The sequence below is a fragment of the Protopterus annectens genome, chromosome 2.part1 (genome assembly GCF_019279795.1).
Source record: "Protopterus annectens isolate FY-2018-M chromosome 2.part1, PAN1.0, whole genome shotgun sequence".
NCBI lineage: Eukaryota > Metazoa > Chordata > Ceratodontiformes > Protopteridae > Protopterus > Protopterus annectens.
Window position 1 is genome coordinate 731,486,164 of NC_056729.1, and position 16,765 is coordinate 731,502,928.

A 16,765-nucleotide genomic window follows, 5' to 3' on the forward strand; every position below is an offset into this window, starting at 1 on the left:
TACACACACACACACACACACACATATATAAATATATATATATATATATATATATATATATATATATATATATATGGGTGTGTGTGTATATATATATATATATATATATATATATATATATATATATATATATATATAGATAGATATATTTGAATGCAAACAGTGACATATAATTCCCTCACCTTATCGATTTATTTGGTCTTCTGGAGCAAGTTAAATGTCTAATGTCTGGCATGTCCTTTGTGTATCCTTTCTCATGGAACTTTATAAAATCTCAAGCTCACATGCTTTGGATGTCCTCAACCCTGAGGCCTGTATATAGCATTTCTATGTTGGTGTCAAGGACTGTATGCATTCTGGATTGCCACTTCTTAATCAACACTTAAACAGGGTTGCACTTGTATGAAAAAGCATTGGCTGACAAAATTACATAATTACTTGCTTGAGGGTGACTTACTATGAGGTTTGCTGCCATAACATAGCAACTGCATTATCCTATTATAGTGGGAGGTAAGAAAGGAATAATGCACCGAATGCAAAGGCCAGTCTTGAAGGCCGACTAATATGGTGAGTATGCATACAATACTGGTACCATGCTGAGATGGGATATCTGAAAATGGTGTAATTTTGGAATACAATATCAGGCACTCCCCAAAACAGCAATACTAATGGGGATAGGAGGTATAAAGAACCTGAATGGCAGAAAAAAGGAAGAAATTTGGGGCCAGAATGTCTAGGACAGTCTACCTAAAGGGGCACTACTCCTAAAGATAAGGTTCAGACTACAACTCTTGGTAAACTTATGCACAGTCACCAAAGTGGCTACATTAATGCTGTTCACACTGGACTCATTCCTGAAACATTTATTAAAATTAGACAACCTGCTGGTGAAATATCATATTCACATAGTAAAACCTAGCTTGAGCAGAATTTCCCACCTCTTGATACCTGCATATTTCCTAGCTAGGTAGTTTTCACCTGAGCTAAATTGCTAGGGATGCAGTTTTGCAATCTACCTCTAAACAAATGCATACATCTGAAAAACTATAAAAAAAATACAAAAAAGTTAAAAGATAAAAGTTCTTCAACACACACTTTTTCACAAACGGGAAAAAAAGAACATGAAAGGACTATGCAAACTGGGAAATATATGCATGTATAGATATATATATATATATATATATATATATATATATATACATACATGTGTGTGTGTGTGTGTGTGTGTGTGTAATTGCAACTTAACAGGTGATCAGATCAGAACAAAAGGCAGGTAGACCAAACTGACTTAAAATGGTATAAAAATATACATCAAATACTCCTGAGCTATGTTTCCCAGAATCTGTCAGGCCATCTGTGTTGGCACAGACATACATATACATATATATATATATATATATATATATATATATATATATATATATACATATATATACATACACATGTACTATCATACAGCAAAGCTCCACATATTCTCCTCTACACATATAGCCAGATACCATCACACAATAGAGGGTATAATAGCTATATACAAATGTACAACATATATATATATATATATATATATATATATATATATATATGTTTTGCAAATTGTTATACTACTCAGTGTAATTTACCATTTATTTACAGAAACAGATATACTTTTTTTCACATTTATGCAATATATTTTTAGAAGCATATTATGAGAATAATGTGAATTCTGACTTTTCTAAAGTAGCCAACTATTAAAAAGTTAATACAGTACAGTACTTACAGCTGTGATTATTGGAAAACTGACAGCTGCACTGAGGTAGTGGTTGGCCAGGAACCAGCAGCAAGTAGCAATCCCCCACATAATCCCCGAGACAAATCCTAGAGACACAGAAGGGAAAGAAGGTCAGTGAAGCTGCGTGAATTTCTCATAAAAAGTACAAGATAAATCACACAAGTAAACACTGCAGAGCCAGTCACTCTGCTGAAACCACCACACAGAGTCAAGAAGCTCTCATTACCAGATGCATATTTTCTAGCCATTTTACTCGTAAATCACACCTGTAGTGTAATACATCAAAGACAATTAAACTAAAGGAATTCAGAAAATGAGATATAGTTGAAGAATACAATCTACAAATGCATGATATTTAATAAGATTTTTCTTACCCAAGTGGCATACAATAATTTTCTTTTTTTTACCTGAGTTAAGTCTAACTTTTCTTTAACTTGGCACATTACTCAGTCAAAGGCTGTTTAGATGGCCAACATTTTGCTAGATCTTTGAAGGCAAAGACTTCTTACATTACCAGGAAATGGGTGACTTTATGCCACAAAGGAGGATGCTCTAAAACCTCTCTTTAGGAAGACAGTTTATCCATAGTTAAATTTAGAAACCACATATTTTTGGTTTAAAAAAACATACATGTATGATGACCTTCTCCAAGGCTATTTATTTGTAAATGTTCTTCAGTATGGACAATACAGGTTACAATCTGCTCAGCTGTAAGTTCTGGCCACTTCATTCTCTTAATATGATTACATACTGGTACAAAGTTGATCCTCAATATAGTAAGGCACATTTTAATATTTTCAAAACTTCAATAATTCAACAGTATAATTATTTTTAATGAAAACTAATTTATAATTTTAAAGCGGGGGGTGTATTAGTAATGAAAACCTACATAACCGTCAAAAGATACTCCAAGACCAATTTAATTAATTGTGCAGCAACAGCAGTAAATATTATGCAGTAGGAACATGCTCGTAACTCAGAATGTTTTAGATTTGAAAATGTCATGCTGCACTGCCTTATTCCTTTCCAGATAGGCTATAAAGTATTGCATATTACAATGACATCCTTATTAACTAATCAACTTGCGGGAATCAAGATTTTATAATTGATGAATTCACTATAGTGAATCATTCAAAACCTAGATTTTGTACTATGTGAAATCAGTAAAACCTAGCCATCACGTTCTAGTGCCCTCTGGAATTGCTTTCATATATACAGTATCATGTTGCATAATATTCTAGTGTGGTATTTCATGCTAAGAAAAGCAGAACATGCTATTAGGCAGCACTTGTGCTGAGTTCATGTTTCCCTCCCTATTAAGATCTACAGAAAAAGTGTGAAACAAAGAGATGACTAAACGATCACCATAACAACAGAACTGTTGTCTTCTTTTCATCTGGTTCAACCTTTGGGTTATAGGATGTGATCAGATCAAACCTCTGCACCTTTTAGAAGCTGTGGATCCAGGACTGTGACTCCTCCTCCTCTACACATAATCCCTCTCTTTCTCCAAAAAATAGAGATCTAGTTTGCCCACTTATCAGTAAACAGATCTGCGTTATCTCATCAAATGAAATATCTGAAAATCTATAACAAGACATGACCTAGAAAGGTTGCAACCAACCAAGGTTGTATAATGACAAAGTTCCCAGTTAAGTACATTCAATCCACGAGGAGCACTACGTGAGAAATTTGGAAGGGGCAAGGAGGGAGAGATGTCGAACCGGACAAAAAGAAGACAACATGGATTTATCGCAATGGTGAGTACATAACTTTGCATCTGATGATGTCTTTTTTCATCTGATTCAGACTTTGGGACAGATTCCCTAGCTACCAAAAAAATCCCTGGGTGATATCAAGGAAGGATATTCCTGAAAATAGAGTCAAAAGATGTATGGAATCTTGACTGTATAACCAGCTTGTAATGGGATATGAATGTGTGGACCAAGTTGATGTAACACAGATTTCAACGATAGGCATAAAGGCAGCAGAAGTAATAACAGATCCTGTTCAATGGGCTTTTGGTTTCTTGGTTAAAAAAAGGCATAATCATATTTTTTTTGTAGACAAAAGCTACAAAACCTGGAAGCCTAAGTTTGCTCCAGAGAAAGCTACAAACAGCTAAATCAGACATCATACAATATTTAATCCTGTGGAGATAAAATATAAGTTGCCTGTGAACATCTAATAAATGAAGAGTATACTCTTCTTTGTTAGAAAATGTGAAAAGAATACTGGTAGATATAATGGTTTGACTAAGGTTAATTTCAGATGCCACTTTTGAAATGAACGTCAGATTTGTTCTCAAGGAAACCCTATCCTTATGAAAGATCAAGTAGAGGGGGTTACAAGAAAGTGCTTGCCACTCAGAGATCCTTCTTGCTGATGTGATGGCCACCAGGAAACTGGTCTTCCAAGAAAGATACTTTAAATCTACTGATGCTGCTGGTTCAAAGGGAGGTTTTTGTTGATGCTTGAAGCATGACATTTACATCTCATGGAGGGATTGGATTCCGTATAGGAGGTCTCAATAAGAAGTATCCTTTCAAAAAGGCCTTTGAAATCCTTAGTGAAACTGAAGCAGTCTGATCACATCCAATATGGAAATTGGAAAAAATCAGCTAATTGTACCTTGGCTGCTGAAAAGCTGCAGCCTTGTTTGAAAAGAACAAACAAGAAGTCTAGAATAGAAGGGACAGGGGATGAAAAGGGATTCATCTCTTTAAAAGCTGGCTACATTGAAAATCTCTTCCATTTGCTGAAGTAAACTTTGCCGGTACTCTTGTGAAGCTGACAAAATATGAACCACCAGAGTGGAAAACCAAGCATTTCTGGGCTGAGACAGCCTGCTCAGATGGGTGAGTCCGAAGATCTGGATTGTAGTCCAACATCCAAGGAGGATATACTAGATGAGGCCAGAGGACGGGGAATCAAACATGTTGGTGCCAAAAAGGGACAGTGAGGATTACCTTAGTCTTGCACCTTCTTGCTTTCTGAATAAACCTTGTTATTAGAGGAAAGCGGGGAAAGCATATAGGAAACCTGGAGGCCAACTATGGATTACAGCATCCCTCTGTAACTGTCTCTATGGAGGGATTAGGACAAAATAACTTTTGCAGTTGTTTATGTATTTAACAAAAAGACTGCAGCATGGTTGACCCCAGTGGCTGAAAATTGATTCTCCACTACATGGTTGACGGACTACTGAGGTTCAGAAGGATGGGTCTGCTCATATGTGTTGCTGTGAGAAAGCAACAGGAAGACATTACCCATTGCACACTCTCATGGCCACCCAGTATAAAGAATATGAAGAGGTTTTGCCTTGCCTGTTGATGTGCCAGACTACTGCCATGTTGTCAGTCTGGATGGAGATCACAGCTTTGGGGACAGAGTCCTGGAAAGCCTCCAGTGCAAGGAGAACTGCTCTCATCTCCTGGACATTAATATGGAGACTGGCCTCCATGTGTGACCATGAAACCTGGACTATATTCCCTTCGAAAATCCCCCCCCCCAGTCGTGGAGGAAAGCATCCATTGGGTACTTTGGTTGTGAGCAGTTGTAGAGAAATGGACCAAACATCCAGGAGAGCTGTCAAGGTCTACCACCAACTGATGTGAGACCTGCAAAAGAGTGTCAGACAAACCTGAGCAATAAGAGGATGTGAAATCTGGGACCACTGTGCAGAAAGGGTCCATTGAAAAACTCTCATGTGGTATCTGGCTAGGGGCACCAATTTTACTGTCAAAGATATCAGACCTAGGAATAGCAGAATAAGTCATGCAGGGGGCAAGGAGTGTTAGGAGAACTTGAAAGGCTACCTTATGCAGATGATGGCTATCTGATTGCTCATATTCCAGTGGTGCTCATATTCCAGTGGCATCCAATGAACTCTATCTGTTGTGTGGGTGTCAAGTGCCTCTTTGCTTGATTGACTGTGATTCCAATTTCTGAAGATGAAGTAATGCCATTGCTGGACCTAAAGATCCCCAGATGGGGCAGTGAGGAGTCAGTGGTTTAAATATGAGAACATGAAGAACCTTAACAGTTTGAGATAAGCTGCAACCACTGCACCCAAGGGAGTGTGGTGAGACCCAAGAGCAATGCCCTGAATTGGAAGTGATTGGCTCCCAGACGGAAATGTTTGAATCTTCTGGATTGCCCTTGATATAGAAGTAGGCATCCTGGAGGTAGAATGCACTTAACTGTGATCATCCAAAACTTTGTCTACTTTACCAAATGAGATGACTGAGGTTCAAAATTGGCTTTATGTCCCATCTTTTTTTTTTTTTTAAATGGAACAAACTCCAGATTCTAACTGGTCAAGGGGGCCTTGCAGGATGAATAAGCTCTCCAACAACAGCAACTGCCTCTCAAAACTTGACCCGCTCCAGATGTGAAGTCAACAATAGAGCTGACCTATTAAGTGTTAAGGCACAGAGATGGCTTTAAATATTTTGGTGTTGACTTTACACCTTCAGCCCCAGCACTGATGTGTTGTCTCCGACATTCATCCCAATCCAAAGGCATTGCACTTGTCAAGAGTAAGAGATACTGTCAGAGTTAAAGTCAACAAGACTGACTGCTTTGACATGGGTGGTCCTGGGAGGCTCAGATCCATGGGTTTCACATCTGACAGACTGACCTGAATAGGAGATATCAGTGAATGAGTTGTTAGAGCCATTCATCGAACATCCTGTGTGGATGGTGCTGAAAGAACCCCAAGTTGAATTTGTGTGTTAAATCAAATCATCCTGTTGACATCTGCCTCAGTAAGGCTCTTCGATGATTGAAAAGAGCTGGAAGATGAAGCCACTGAATGTGGTCTTGACAAGTGCCTCTCCTGCAGAATGGTGAATGGCGCTTAGGACTCACCAGCAGTGGCAACAAATGAGGATGAGGCACTGATGTTTGGATCCAAGAAGGAGATAGAGCCATCTGTCTTGGAATTTTCACTGCTGGACCCAAGGGTTCTGACGGGACCAGAAACATTTTCCTGGTCTTGTCCAACCTCTTTCATAGTGATTTGTCTTTCTCCTTTTTTCCTTAGATTTCTCCTTTTCTTTTTGTCTAGGATCCCCCGCCCCCATTTTAGCTGGAGAGATAGAAGATGTAGCAGTAGACGTCTGTGTACAGACACCTCCATGATCAGGGATAAAACTCTTCAAGACTAATTATTCTCCAAGACCATAAAGGACTCTAGTACTAAAGAGGAATATGCCTTGCATTCAACATCAATATGAGCTGCCCCCACACAGCAGACATAAAGTGAGTGTAGGTCCTTTGGCAGAATCTTGTGGTTAGAAGCAGAACACTTTTTTAAAACCTTGAACTTTGTCTGCCATAGAAAGGTATGCTATTGACAAGATACACCACTGTTCTGTCACAAAGAAAATCACTAAATACTAGCCAACTGTAAATCACAACAAGAAAAATAAGCAGGTGATAGCTTCCAAGATAGAAGATTAATGTATAGTAAGCAGCACTGGAAAGAGAAAACATTCATTTTTTTAGTAATATATATAGATATTAAGGGACGTGAAAGGTAGAAAGAAACTGCTGGGGATGGCACTGAAAATATGCTAACAACTTAGCTGAACAAATATATGTCACAGCCCTCAAAAATATGCCCGTCTTCATTAGGTGGCAAATCCGATCTTAGGTATTTGGAGGAAGAGAGAGATTTTGGTTAGTGGAAGTGTGTGAGGCCTGGATCCACAGCTTCTAAAAGGTGTCAGTGTTGGTGATCCAATAAACCAAAGATTGAATCGGATGAAGAAAGATATGGATCACATTTTTATTAAGGATATGCCATAATATCACCAAGGCTGCAGGTAGATATCAAATACAGAATTTGAAGCTCTGTGAAGAATTTCTCAATAAAGAGACTTCAGCTATATATATTCAATTTATAGTCAAACATAATAGTAGTTATACAACTACAGCACTTTCTTATAGTTTACCTATGCTCTTTTCTCTGTTTATAAAAATGCATCTGCTGACATTGTATATACAGTTTGACACTGTTAAGAGTATTAATAAAATACTGAACAAGCTGTTTAATGTTCTAAAGAAATATAAAATTATAACACCTGAATAAGCAAGTTGTAATGTAGGCATACTAGACACCAATCTTAGTGAAATAAATTGTATTATAATTGTGATTGTGCCCTTAGATTAGGGGTTAAAATTGGACTTAGAAACAAAAGCAGAATGGGGGGGGGGGGGGGGCAGCTGTGTTCAGAATGTACTGAAATCTGTAGAACCTTACATTAACTTTCATAAATATTTACTTTTCTGAACCCATGCCTCGCCATCTCTAAGTTTAAAATGTAGCATAAAACTAATCATTTTATTTTATGCCTATCTTCTGATGTGTTAACGACTAAGGCTGTTTTCATTATAGTTTGTATATATTTCAGAAGCTATTGTTCATACATTATTTTCAATCTCAATTACCCTATAATTTGTATGTCTTTTTTAGTATTTTGTGATTCTATAGTCTTGTTCTCAGCTTTGTAGATCTAATTGTCAAAAATTTTAATAATGTTTAATTATATTAGAAAAAAATAGATGACATTGAAGATCACATCCCTGCACCACCAAAATCAAATCCAGAATACAAGAGGAGTTATAAGGAGCATAAAGAATGAAATCAGTGGCTAACTTAACTTGTATACTGTTTTCCTTTAAATGCAGGCTCTTATACTAAGTATCACTATCATGACTGTACCACAAGCAAAGCCCAAATAATTGGGAGTCACTAACCCTAGCAGGAGGTATGGTAAAGCATCACACAATAGAAGGTTCTCTCTAAAAATTGTTGACACTGGAAGATAGCTAGTCTGAAACAGAACCTGCAGCAAGAATCAGGGTCTACACTGCAAAGTTTTTAAAGGCAAATGTGTAATACAGACAAAATGTCATCTGTCAAAACAGAGCAGAAACAAGCTACACATAGGAAAATAAATAAAAGTACTACACAATCAAGTGCATCAGCCATTGTAACAGGAAATGTTTATAAAACAGCCAGTCACCTCTTTCAGAGGTTAATGAAATATAGGACGTATAATGGCCAGAAGGAAGATTTTTTAAATCTGCACTACAACTAACAATAAATGGGATGTCTGGCAAAGGTACAATGTCATGATTCACACCACTAGCTACATATGAGGAACAGGTAATAGAGCTGGAACAATGGTTAAGGACTTTACTTCACAGGTACAAGGGATGGAGTTTGATTCTCTACTCTGGTTATTGGCTAGGCTTGTAATAGTCTGCGTACTGACAGCCTAGCATTCATCTATGAATGTACGATCCTAAAGACCTTCAAGTGTCTCCAAAATAGCAACCCTAAATAAGTTAATACATACAAATGCAATGCATACTAGATAACTACGGAAGTGAAGTTTGGCTTTAACAGAATGTAGAAAATATGCAGTATTGCAGTGGATTATAAACCCTCCCATCAGTATCAAAACAGACTTCATAATGAACTACCATAGAGCAGAGTTATACACCCTGGCTTCCCAGGCACTCTTCCCACTAAATTCACTACATTACAGTGCTGTCTAATCTGCAATAATAAGAAGTTATGTACTCACCATAACGTTCCATCTGAGTAGGTAACTTCATTTGTCAGCAACCTTTGGGAATCGGATCCGACCTCGGATCCGAGCCGGCAGTTTTCAACAGCTTTAGATCGGAGCTCCAAGCTCCTCCCCTACCCATAATCCCCTGCCAACCCTGACTGACCCCAGATCAAGTTTGCCCAACAGCAGAAACTGCTAGCAATGATTAATCCCAAGATAAGTGGGTAAAACCCATGGACCTGAGTATGAGAACATTCGCAAGTGAGGGGGCAGGAGGAAGGGACAGTTGCTGACAAATGAAGTTACCTACCCAGATGGAACATTATGGTGAGTACATAACTTCTTAATCTGAAGTAGTTAACTTCATTTGTGCAGCAACCTTTGGGACAGAGTCCCCAGCTACCTGAACCTTGGGCGGCCTTCATGGAAGGATGTTCCGGAGCACTGCAGAGCCAAAGGATGCTCTCCCTCTGGAGATAATGTCCAATTTGTAGTGGTTGATAAAAGTATGAGATGAAGCCCAAGTGGCTGCCGAGCAAATATCATCCAAAGAAACTCTAGCTCTAAAAGCCGCAGAGGTAGACATAGATCGAGTAGAGTGGGCATGCACTCCCTGAGGTGTGGGCCTGCCCGAACCTTCATATGCTAAAAGGATAGACTGTGAAATCCATCTTGAGAGTGTGACTTTAGATACAGATTTACCCGAGTTAAATTTGGCAAAGGAGACGAACAACTGGTCGGATTTCCTATGACCAGATGTCCTGTGGATGTAAAAGCGAAGTTGTCTATGCACATCCAATGAGTGTAATTTGTATTCCCCTTTGTTATGGTAGTTAGGAAAAAAGACCGGCAAGTTGATGGACTGGTTAATATGTGACTCAGAGGCAACCTTGGGAAGAAAGGAGGGATTGGTCCTGAGGTAAACTCTATCCTTGTGAAAGGTCAAGTATGGGGGTTTTACACATAGGGCCTGTAGTTCAGAGACCCTTCGAGCTGAGGTGATAGCGACAAGAAAGGCCGTTTTCCGTTATAAGAATTTAAGATCTATGGAAGCTGCAGGTTCAAATGGAGGAGCTGTCAAGGCCTGAAGCACCAACGTTAAATCCCAAGGAGGGACTACATCCTTCACTGGGGGTCTGAGCAGAAAGGTGCCCTTCAAAAAGGTCTTACACAATTTTGTGGTGATCAAAGGGCCCAATTCATTTCCAACGTGATAATGAGAGATAGCTGCTAGTTGGACTTTGACTGTGGAGGAACTAGCTCCCTGATGAAACAGTCCTGACAGAAAGTCTAATACAGCGGGCAGAGGAGCTGTAAAAGGATAACATTTTTGCATTCTGCCCAAATGGAGAAATGTTTCCATTTGCTGCTATAGATCTTTCTAGTAGAAGGCTTGTGCGCAGCTACTAGAATGGTTTTAACTGGGGAAGAGATACCGGGAGTCCTAGCTATGAGTGGAACTGGAGCAGCCAAGCTGTGAGCTTGAGGTTGTCCAGGTTCAGGACTGGGAGATCTAGGGGGTGGGATATTAGATCCGGACAGGGATCCAGAATCCAAGGAGGATTCACGAGATGAGACCAAAGGTAAGGGAACCAGGTTTGACGAGGCCAAAATGGGGCAATGAGGATTATCCTGCTCCCCAACCGACTGGCTTTCTGAAGAAACTTCAGCATTAGAGGAAGAGGAGGGTAAGCATAAAGAAGACCGGGAGGCCAAGCATGCACCAGAGTGTCTCTCGGGGGTTCCCCGGAGGGGAAAATGAGAGCGAAGTAGTCGTAACATTTTGTGTTCGAGGGAGAGGCAAAGAGATCGCAACAGGGTTGACCCCATTTGGCGAAGATCCGATTCGCTATCTCGGGATTCAGAGACCACTCGTATGGTAACAGGATGGTGCGACTTAGTTTGTCTGCTAGGATGTTGGACCGTCCCAGAATGTGCATTGCTATGAGAAAGCGGTTGGTGGAGTTCGCCCATTTCCACACCCTCATGGCCTCTCGATAGAGTGGGTAAGACCTGGTTCCCCCCTGTTTGTTGATGTACCAGACAACCGACATGTTGTCCATCTGAATCGCAATCGTTCCTATGGGAAGAAGGTCCTGAAGTGCTTGCAACGCTAACAGCACTGCCCTCATCTCTAGGATGTTGATATGCAGTGAGGTCTCCGTGAGGTCCCATGTGCCTTGGACTGTCCTGCCCAAACAATGCCCCCCCCCACCCGAGGTGGGAGGCGTCCGTGGTCACCGTGGCTAGTGGAGGGGTCATAGAAAAGGGGTGTCCTTGCTGAAGGTCTGGAGATTGGAGCCACCATAGGAGGACCCTCTTGCAGGCCCTACTGAGGGGAATGGGATGGCTCAGAGGGTAGTGAAGAAGGGACCACTGGACCTGGAGGGTCCATTGTAAGACCCTCATGTTCAAACGTGCCATTGGCAATAGGTTGATCGCTGCCGCCATCGAGCCAAGAGCCCTCAGGACCAATTCCGCCGGGGGAGCTGGAGATTGTAGAATGGCCTGCACATGTAGCCTCAGGGATAGTAGCCGGTCTGTGGTCAAGAAAGCTAGGAGCTTGTTTGTGTCCAATTTGGCCCCTATGAAGTCTATAGTCTGAGTCGGAGTAACAGACGACTTCTCTATGTTGATAGTGATCCCAAGCCGGGGAGCTAGATGGAGAAAGTAGTTTCTGGCTGTACAGAGTAGATGCCTTGTCGGGGCGGTCAGGAGCCAGTCGTCCAGGTACGGGAAGACCTGAATTCCCTGGAGCCTCAGGTGGGCCGCTATCACTGCTAACACTTTGGTGAACACCCTGGGGGCTGTGGTGAGACCAAAGGGGAGGACCCTGAATTGGAAATGACTGGCTCCCAGCCGGAAGCGGAGGAACCTCCTGGATCGCCTGTCCATCAGAATGTGGTAGTATGCATCCTTGAGGTCTATAGAGCACATCCAATCATTCTCCCACAAAAGGGGGAGAATGGATTGAAGAGTGACCATGCGGAACTTCTCTTTGGTTACTGACAGGTTCAGGTAAGAGAGGTCGAGGATCGGTCTTAAGTCCCCCGTCTTTTTTGGCACCAAGAAGAACCTGGAGTAAAACCCGGACCCGCACTGGTCTGGGGGGGTGTGTTGGATGGCTCTTTTTTCCAGCAAATGTTGGATTTCCATTGCTGCAGCCTCCCTCTGCTCGGGTGGGACATCGGGGAGGTATCTAGGGCTGCGTGGATAACGAGAAAAAGGAATTTGGTATCCTCTGGATATGATGCGAAGCACCCAGCTGTCTGTCGTGATGGACTCCCAAGCTGCTGGGTGCTTCGAGAAACGCCCCCCGACTGCCTCCAGAGTGGAGCAATCGGGCAACCCCCTCAGGGGTGTTGCGTGGGTTGGTCTGAGAAGGGTTCTCTGGATCCAAAGTTCCGCGGGCCCCCTCTGCCTCTAGGGCGGCATCCACCCTGCCCTCCTTTGCCGCGGAAGGGCTGGGAGTCCGGAGCGAGACGGGACTGTTGAGACTTCCGGAACTACATCTTCTTCTGTCCCTTTTGGTTCTTAGAAAAGGACCTCTGGGGACCAGAGAAGCGGACTCTGATGGCAGACAACGTCTTCCCGTCCTTTTCGCTCTGGACCGAGGTATCTCGCACGGTTTTGCCAAAGAGGGCAGAACCATCAAAAGGGGCATTAGCGAACGACGCCTTAAAGGGTTCTGTGAAATCACAGTGTCGGAGCCAGACCTGACGTCTCAAAATGAGGCCCGTTCCGCCGGCTCTAGCGGCTCCTTCTGAGGCATGAGACAGAAGCCGCATAGAGGTGTTAGATATGGATCGTAGAGTGGCCATCCGGGTGGAGTGCAATTGTTTGTCCTCCGCCGACATGGACTCGGGGGGGGGGGGGGCGACGCAGCGTACTCTTTAATAAGGTCCCGCTGAAGTCGGAGCACGTGTGCCATGTAGTTCAGCGACCTCACCGAGAAGGTCGCTGAACTAAACACCCGCTTCCCTAGGCGGTCCATCGACCGAGACTCCTTGCTCGGGGATGAACCGAGGGACTCTCCTGAGCAAGTTCCCTCCTGGTGGCCGCTGCCACCAACATGGCATCTACTGGGGGATCCTTAGTCCAGTGGGACTTGTCAGAGGGTGGGCCAAGGATCTTGTCCAGGCGCTTGGGGACTGGCTCCACAGTGTCTGGCTCCTTCCACGCCCTGGTAGTGATCAAATCTATCAGGGGTTCGGCCAGAGGGGACACCCAAGAGGTAGACGGGCCTGCTTCAAACGCCTCCAGGAACACGGATTCGTCCGAGGTAGGCTTTGGGGCAGACCACCCCCCCTTTATTCTGAGCATCTCCATGATGTCACCAAATGAGACATCTTCGGGGGGTGATCTTGGGGAGCCTTCCCCTTCCTCCAAATCCGTGTCCTCAGTCAAGAACTCGGGGGAGTCCAGGTGCCTCCTCTTGCACCTTCGCTTGTGAGGGACCTCCTCGGGGGGGCTGTCCGAGGAGGTCTCACCAGCAACGTCTTGTTCCACTGGAACTGCCTGGGACGTCAAAGCAGGCTGCCCCTGGGGCCGGGTGATGAAAACCGGGCCCAACTGAGAAGGAGTGCAGGGTGGAGCCGTGGCAAGGGTCGGGGGCCTGGAATCCATCGACAGAACCCTCTCCACCACGTCGAATGCCGAGGGAGAGCTGCTCTCTCTGGGATCCGAAAGCAGACTCTCCCTCGGATCCGACAGATGGATCGGGGCCGGCACTGAAGCGATCGGATTCGACAGACCAGCATGCTCTGACCCGCACGGAGCCGAAGGCATACCAATACCACCGGATCTGAAGCTCAGCCCTTGGCTCCGAGAGCTCGGATCCGAAGAAACTGGACCCGACAGACTCAAGGGAAGTGTCTGCGCCGAAGTATCCGAGACTATCGGCGCCGACACACCCCTGGCTCCAAAGCTACCCGGCTCCGAAGACTCTGAACCCGGGAAACGAGACGGAGAAGGAGCTATCGGGGCAAAGAAGGGGATCGAGCTCCCCCCCACAGGGGGGGGGTAGGAGCACTCCCATCTGCAGGTGGGCCTGGAGGAATCTTCTCATCATCCGGTCCAAATCTGCATCTGTGAGACTTCTCGTAGATCTCGACATGACCACTGAGGTGGGGCGGGAGTGTCGCCTCGATGACCTCGAAGGAGATCGGGTCTCCTCCTCCTCAGGACCCGGTGAAAAGCATGGGGACCGGATCTGAGAAGGAGGAGAACCAGAAGACCTGGAGGGAGAAGACCACTTAGCCGGGGGGGGGGCGAAGTGGAGGCCTCGGCCCTCCGCTTGTGGTGCTTCTCCCTCTTCCTTTCTTTCCTAGCCTCCCTCTCCTCCGAGCCTAAGGCAGGAGGTTGAGTCCCGGCCGGGGGGAGGGAAGCAGGGGTGGCAGCCGCTGCAGCCGCTGCGGTAGGCACGGAAGGACCAGAGGTAGAAGCCAAATCCGGGGGCAGGAGACCCGCCAGAATCAGCTTAGACCTCCGGTCCTTAAGTGCCCTGGGGTTGAATGCTGCACAAATGGTACAACCAGAGGACAGGTGTTCAACCCCAAGGCACAATACACACAGAGTGTGGCCATCCGCTGGGGACAGCTTATGGCCACACTCGGTGCACTTAGAAAACATTAACTTTGGGGCCTCAGACATACTCAAGAAAGTAACACATACACACACAAGGCCCCAAACACACACACACACACAACACTGACGGAACCACGAAGGTAGGGGAAGGATAACTAGAAGTAAAATAAACTAAGAGAGTTTAGACTAAAAAGGGGGCTAAACACACTCTCACACCAAAGATTAAAGAAAAGGTTCAAAAAGTTAAATTTTTCCTCACAAAGAGAACGCAAAAAGGCAAGGAGACTCAGGATCAAGCTGCTGAACGAAACCGCGGCAAACTAGATCTGGGGTCAGTCAGGGTTTCAGGGGATTATGGGTAGGGGAGGAGCTTGGAGCTCGGATCTAAAGCTGTTGAAAACTGCCGGCTCGGATCTGAGGTCGGATCCGATTCCCAAAGGTTGCTGTACAAATGAAGTTAACTACTTCAGATCTATAATTTTAATAAACTACTGCATTCACATAAATGCATACACAGTTTACAACTGAAGATAGTAAAACCATTGGTATAATAACTGTGTTTTACTTTACAGCAACTGCCACCATTAGAGATCATGTAATGGAACACTCCAGTTACTGTTTAGCCTTAGAAAATAAGCCAACTAAAATACAAGAGCTAACAGTATTGCAATGGGCAGCAGCACTGCTTCACAGCAACAGGCTACATGTCCTTTCTGTGTTCTTCTGAGTTTTGTCTGGTATTCCAGTTTCCTCCCGCCTCCCAAAGACAAAAGGTAGGCTGACTGTAAATTATCCTAATTGGAAATACGATGTTTGTGTGATGTGCATGAAAGGCCTCAAAACCTACGTCTGTTCCGTATGTGTCTTATTACACTCTGTGGATGGTGACAGCTGTTCACAGAGTCAATACTGGAGTTGGGTGCAACTCATTAACATGGATGGATGGGCTAGAGTGTTAGCTGAGCAGCCTCATTCTGTTTCTCTTTCCAGAGGTTGATGTCATAACACTGAGCCAACAGGTATAAGCACCCTGGCTCTTGTTAATCATTTTCAAACTGCAACAATGGTGTTCTTGGAAAATTCCATGATGTAATGAATTAATTAACCAGTCATTTCTTGTTCAGGTTACCTTCTTGTAAGAATACATGTGTTTGCTTATAGTTATCATCTGCATACAGAAAAACAAAAGGTACATTTCTTCTACAGCAATTACTTTTCCTACAGAAAAAAGGTCATAATTTAACTTTACAGTTAGTTGCACTTCCTCAGTAAACATTTATATGCGTTGTGCAATCTGTTTCACATAAACTTTTACCCAATTTTCTGTTTTCCAGATGTATTGGACCTATTACAGAAATATACAGCCACAAGCATTATATACCTTTCTTTACATTTCACAGTTTTACTGCACTGTTACTAGAATAGTTGCAGATTTGTAAACATCTTATCACACTGCTGAAAATGCAATATCAGGTTCAATCTCATATGTGCATTTCACTTTCCTGATTTCATTACAAGTTTCTCACGGAGTTGATAAAATAAATTGTAGCACTGAAGAAATAATCCTAGAACAGCTAACATAAAGTAAAGCTTAAGCTTTCCTCCTGACAGATCTTCAAGAGAAAATCAGTGGTTGTTATTAGTTGCAAAACAAAATTAAAATCAAACACACCATAAAATATAACAAAAAATCTGGCTTGTTCACAATCCTATGTTATCTTTGAGAAGAATGGGAGTTTAGGAGTCCTTCAGGTAGGACTGTAACTAGAATGAACCTTTTGTAGGGAATAAATTTACCACTTACTGTGTAGCTCACTACCTA

The 16,765-nt window shown here is 43.2% G+C and overlaps 1 protein-coding gene across 1 annotated transcript in view; it reads right to left on the reverse strand.

The window, feature by feature from the left end:
* The window catches only part of TMEM144 (transmembrane protein 144), an 817,557-nt gene that overhangs the window by 144,806 nt on the left and 655,986 nt on the right, over positions 1–16,765 (reverse strand). The window contains exon 10 of the mRNA XM_044062452.1: positions 1,757–1,854. Coding sequence (XP_043918387.1) covers positions 1,757–1,854 — 98 coding nt within the window. The remainder of the gene's footprint in view (positions 1–1,756; positions 1,855–16,765) is intronic.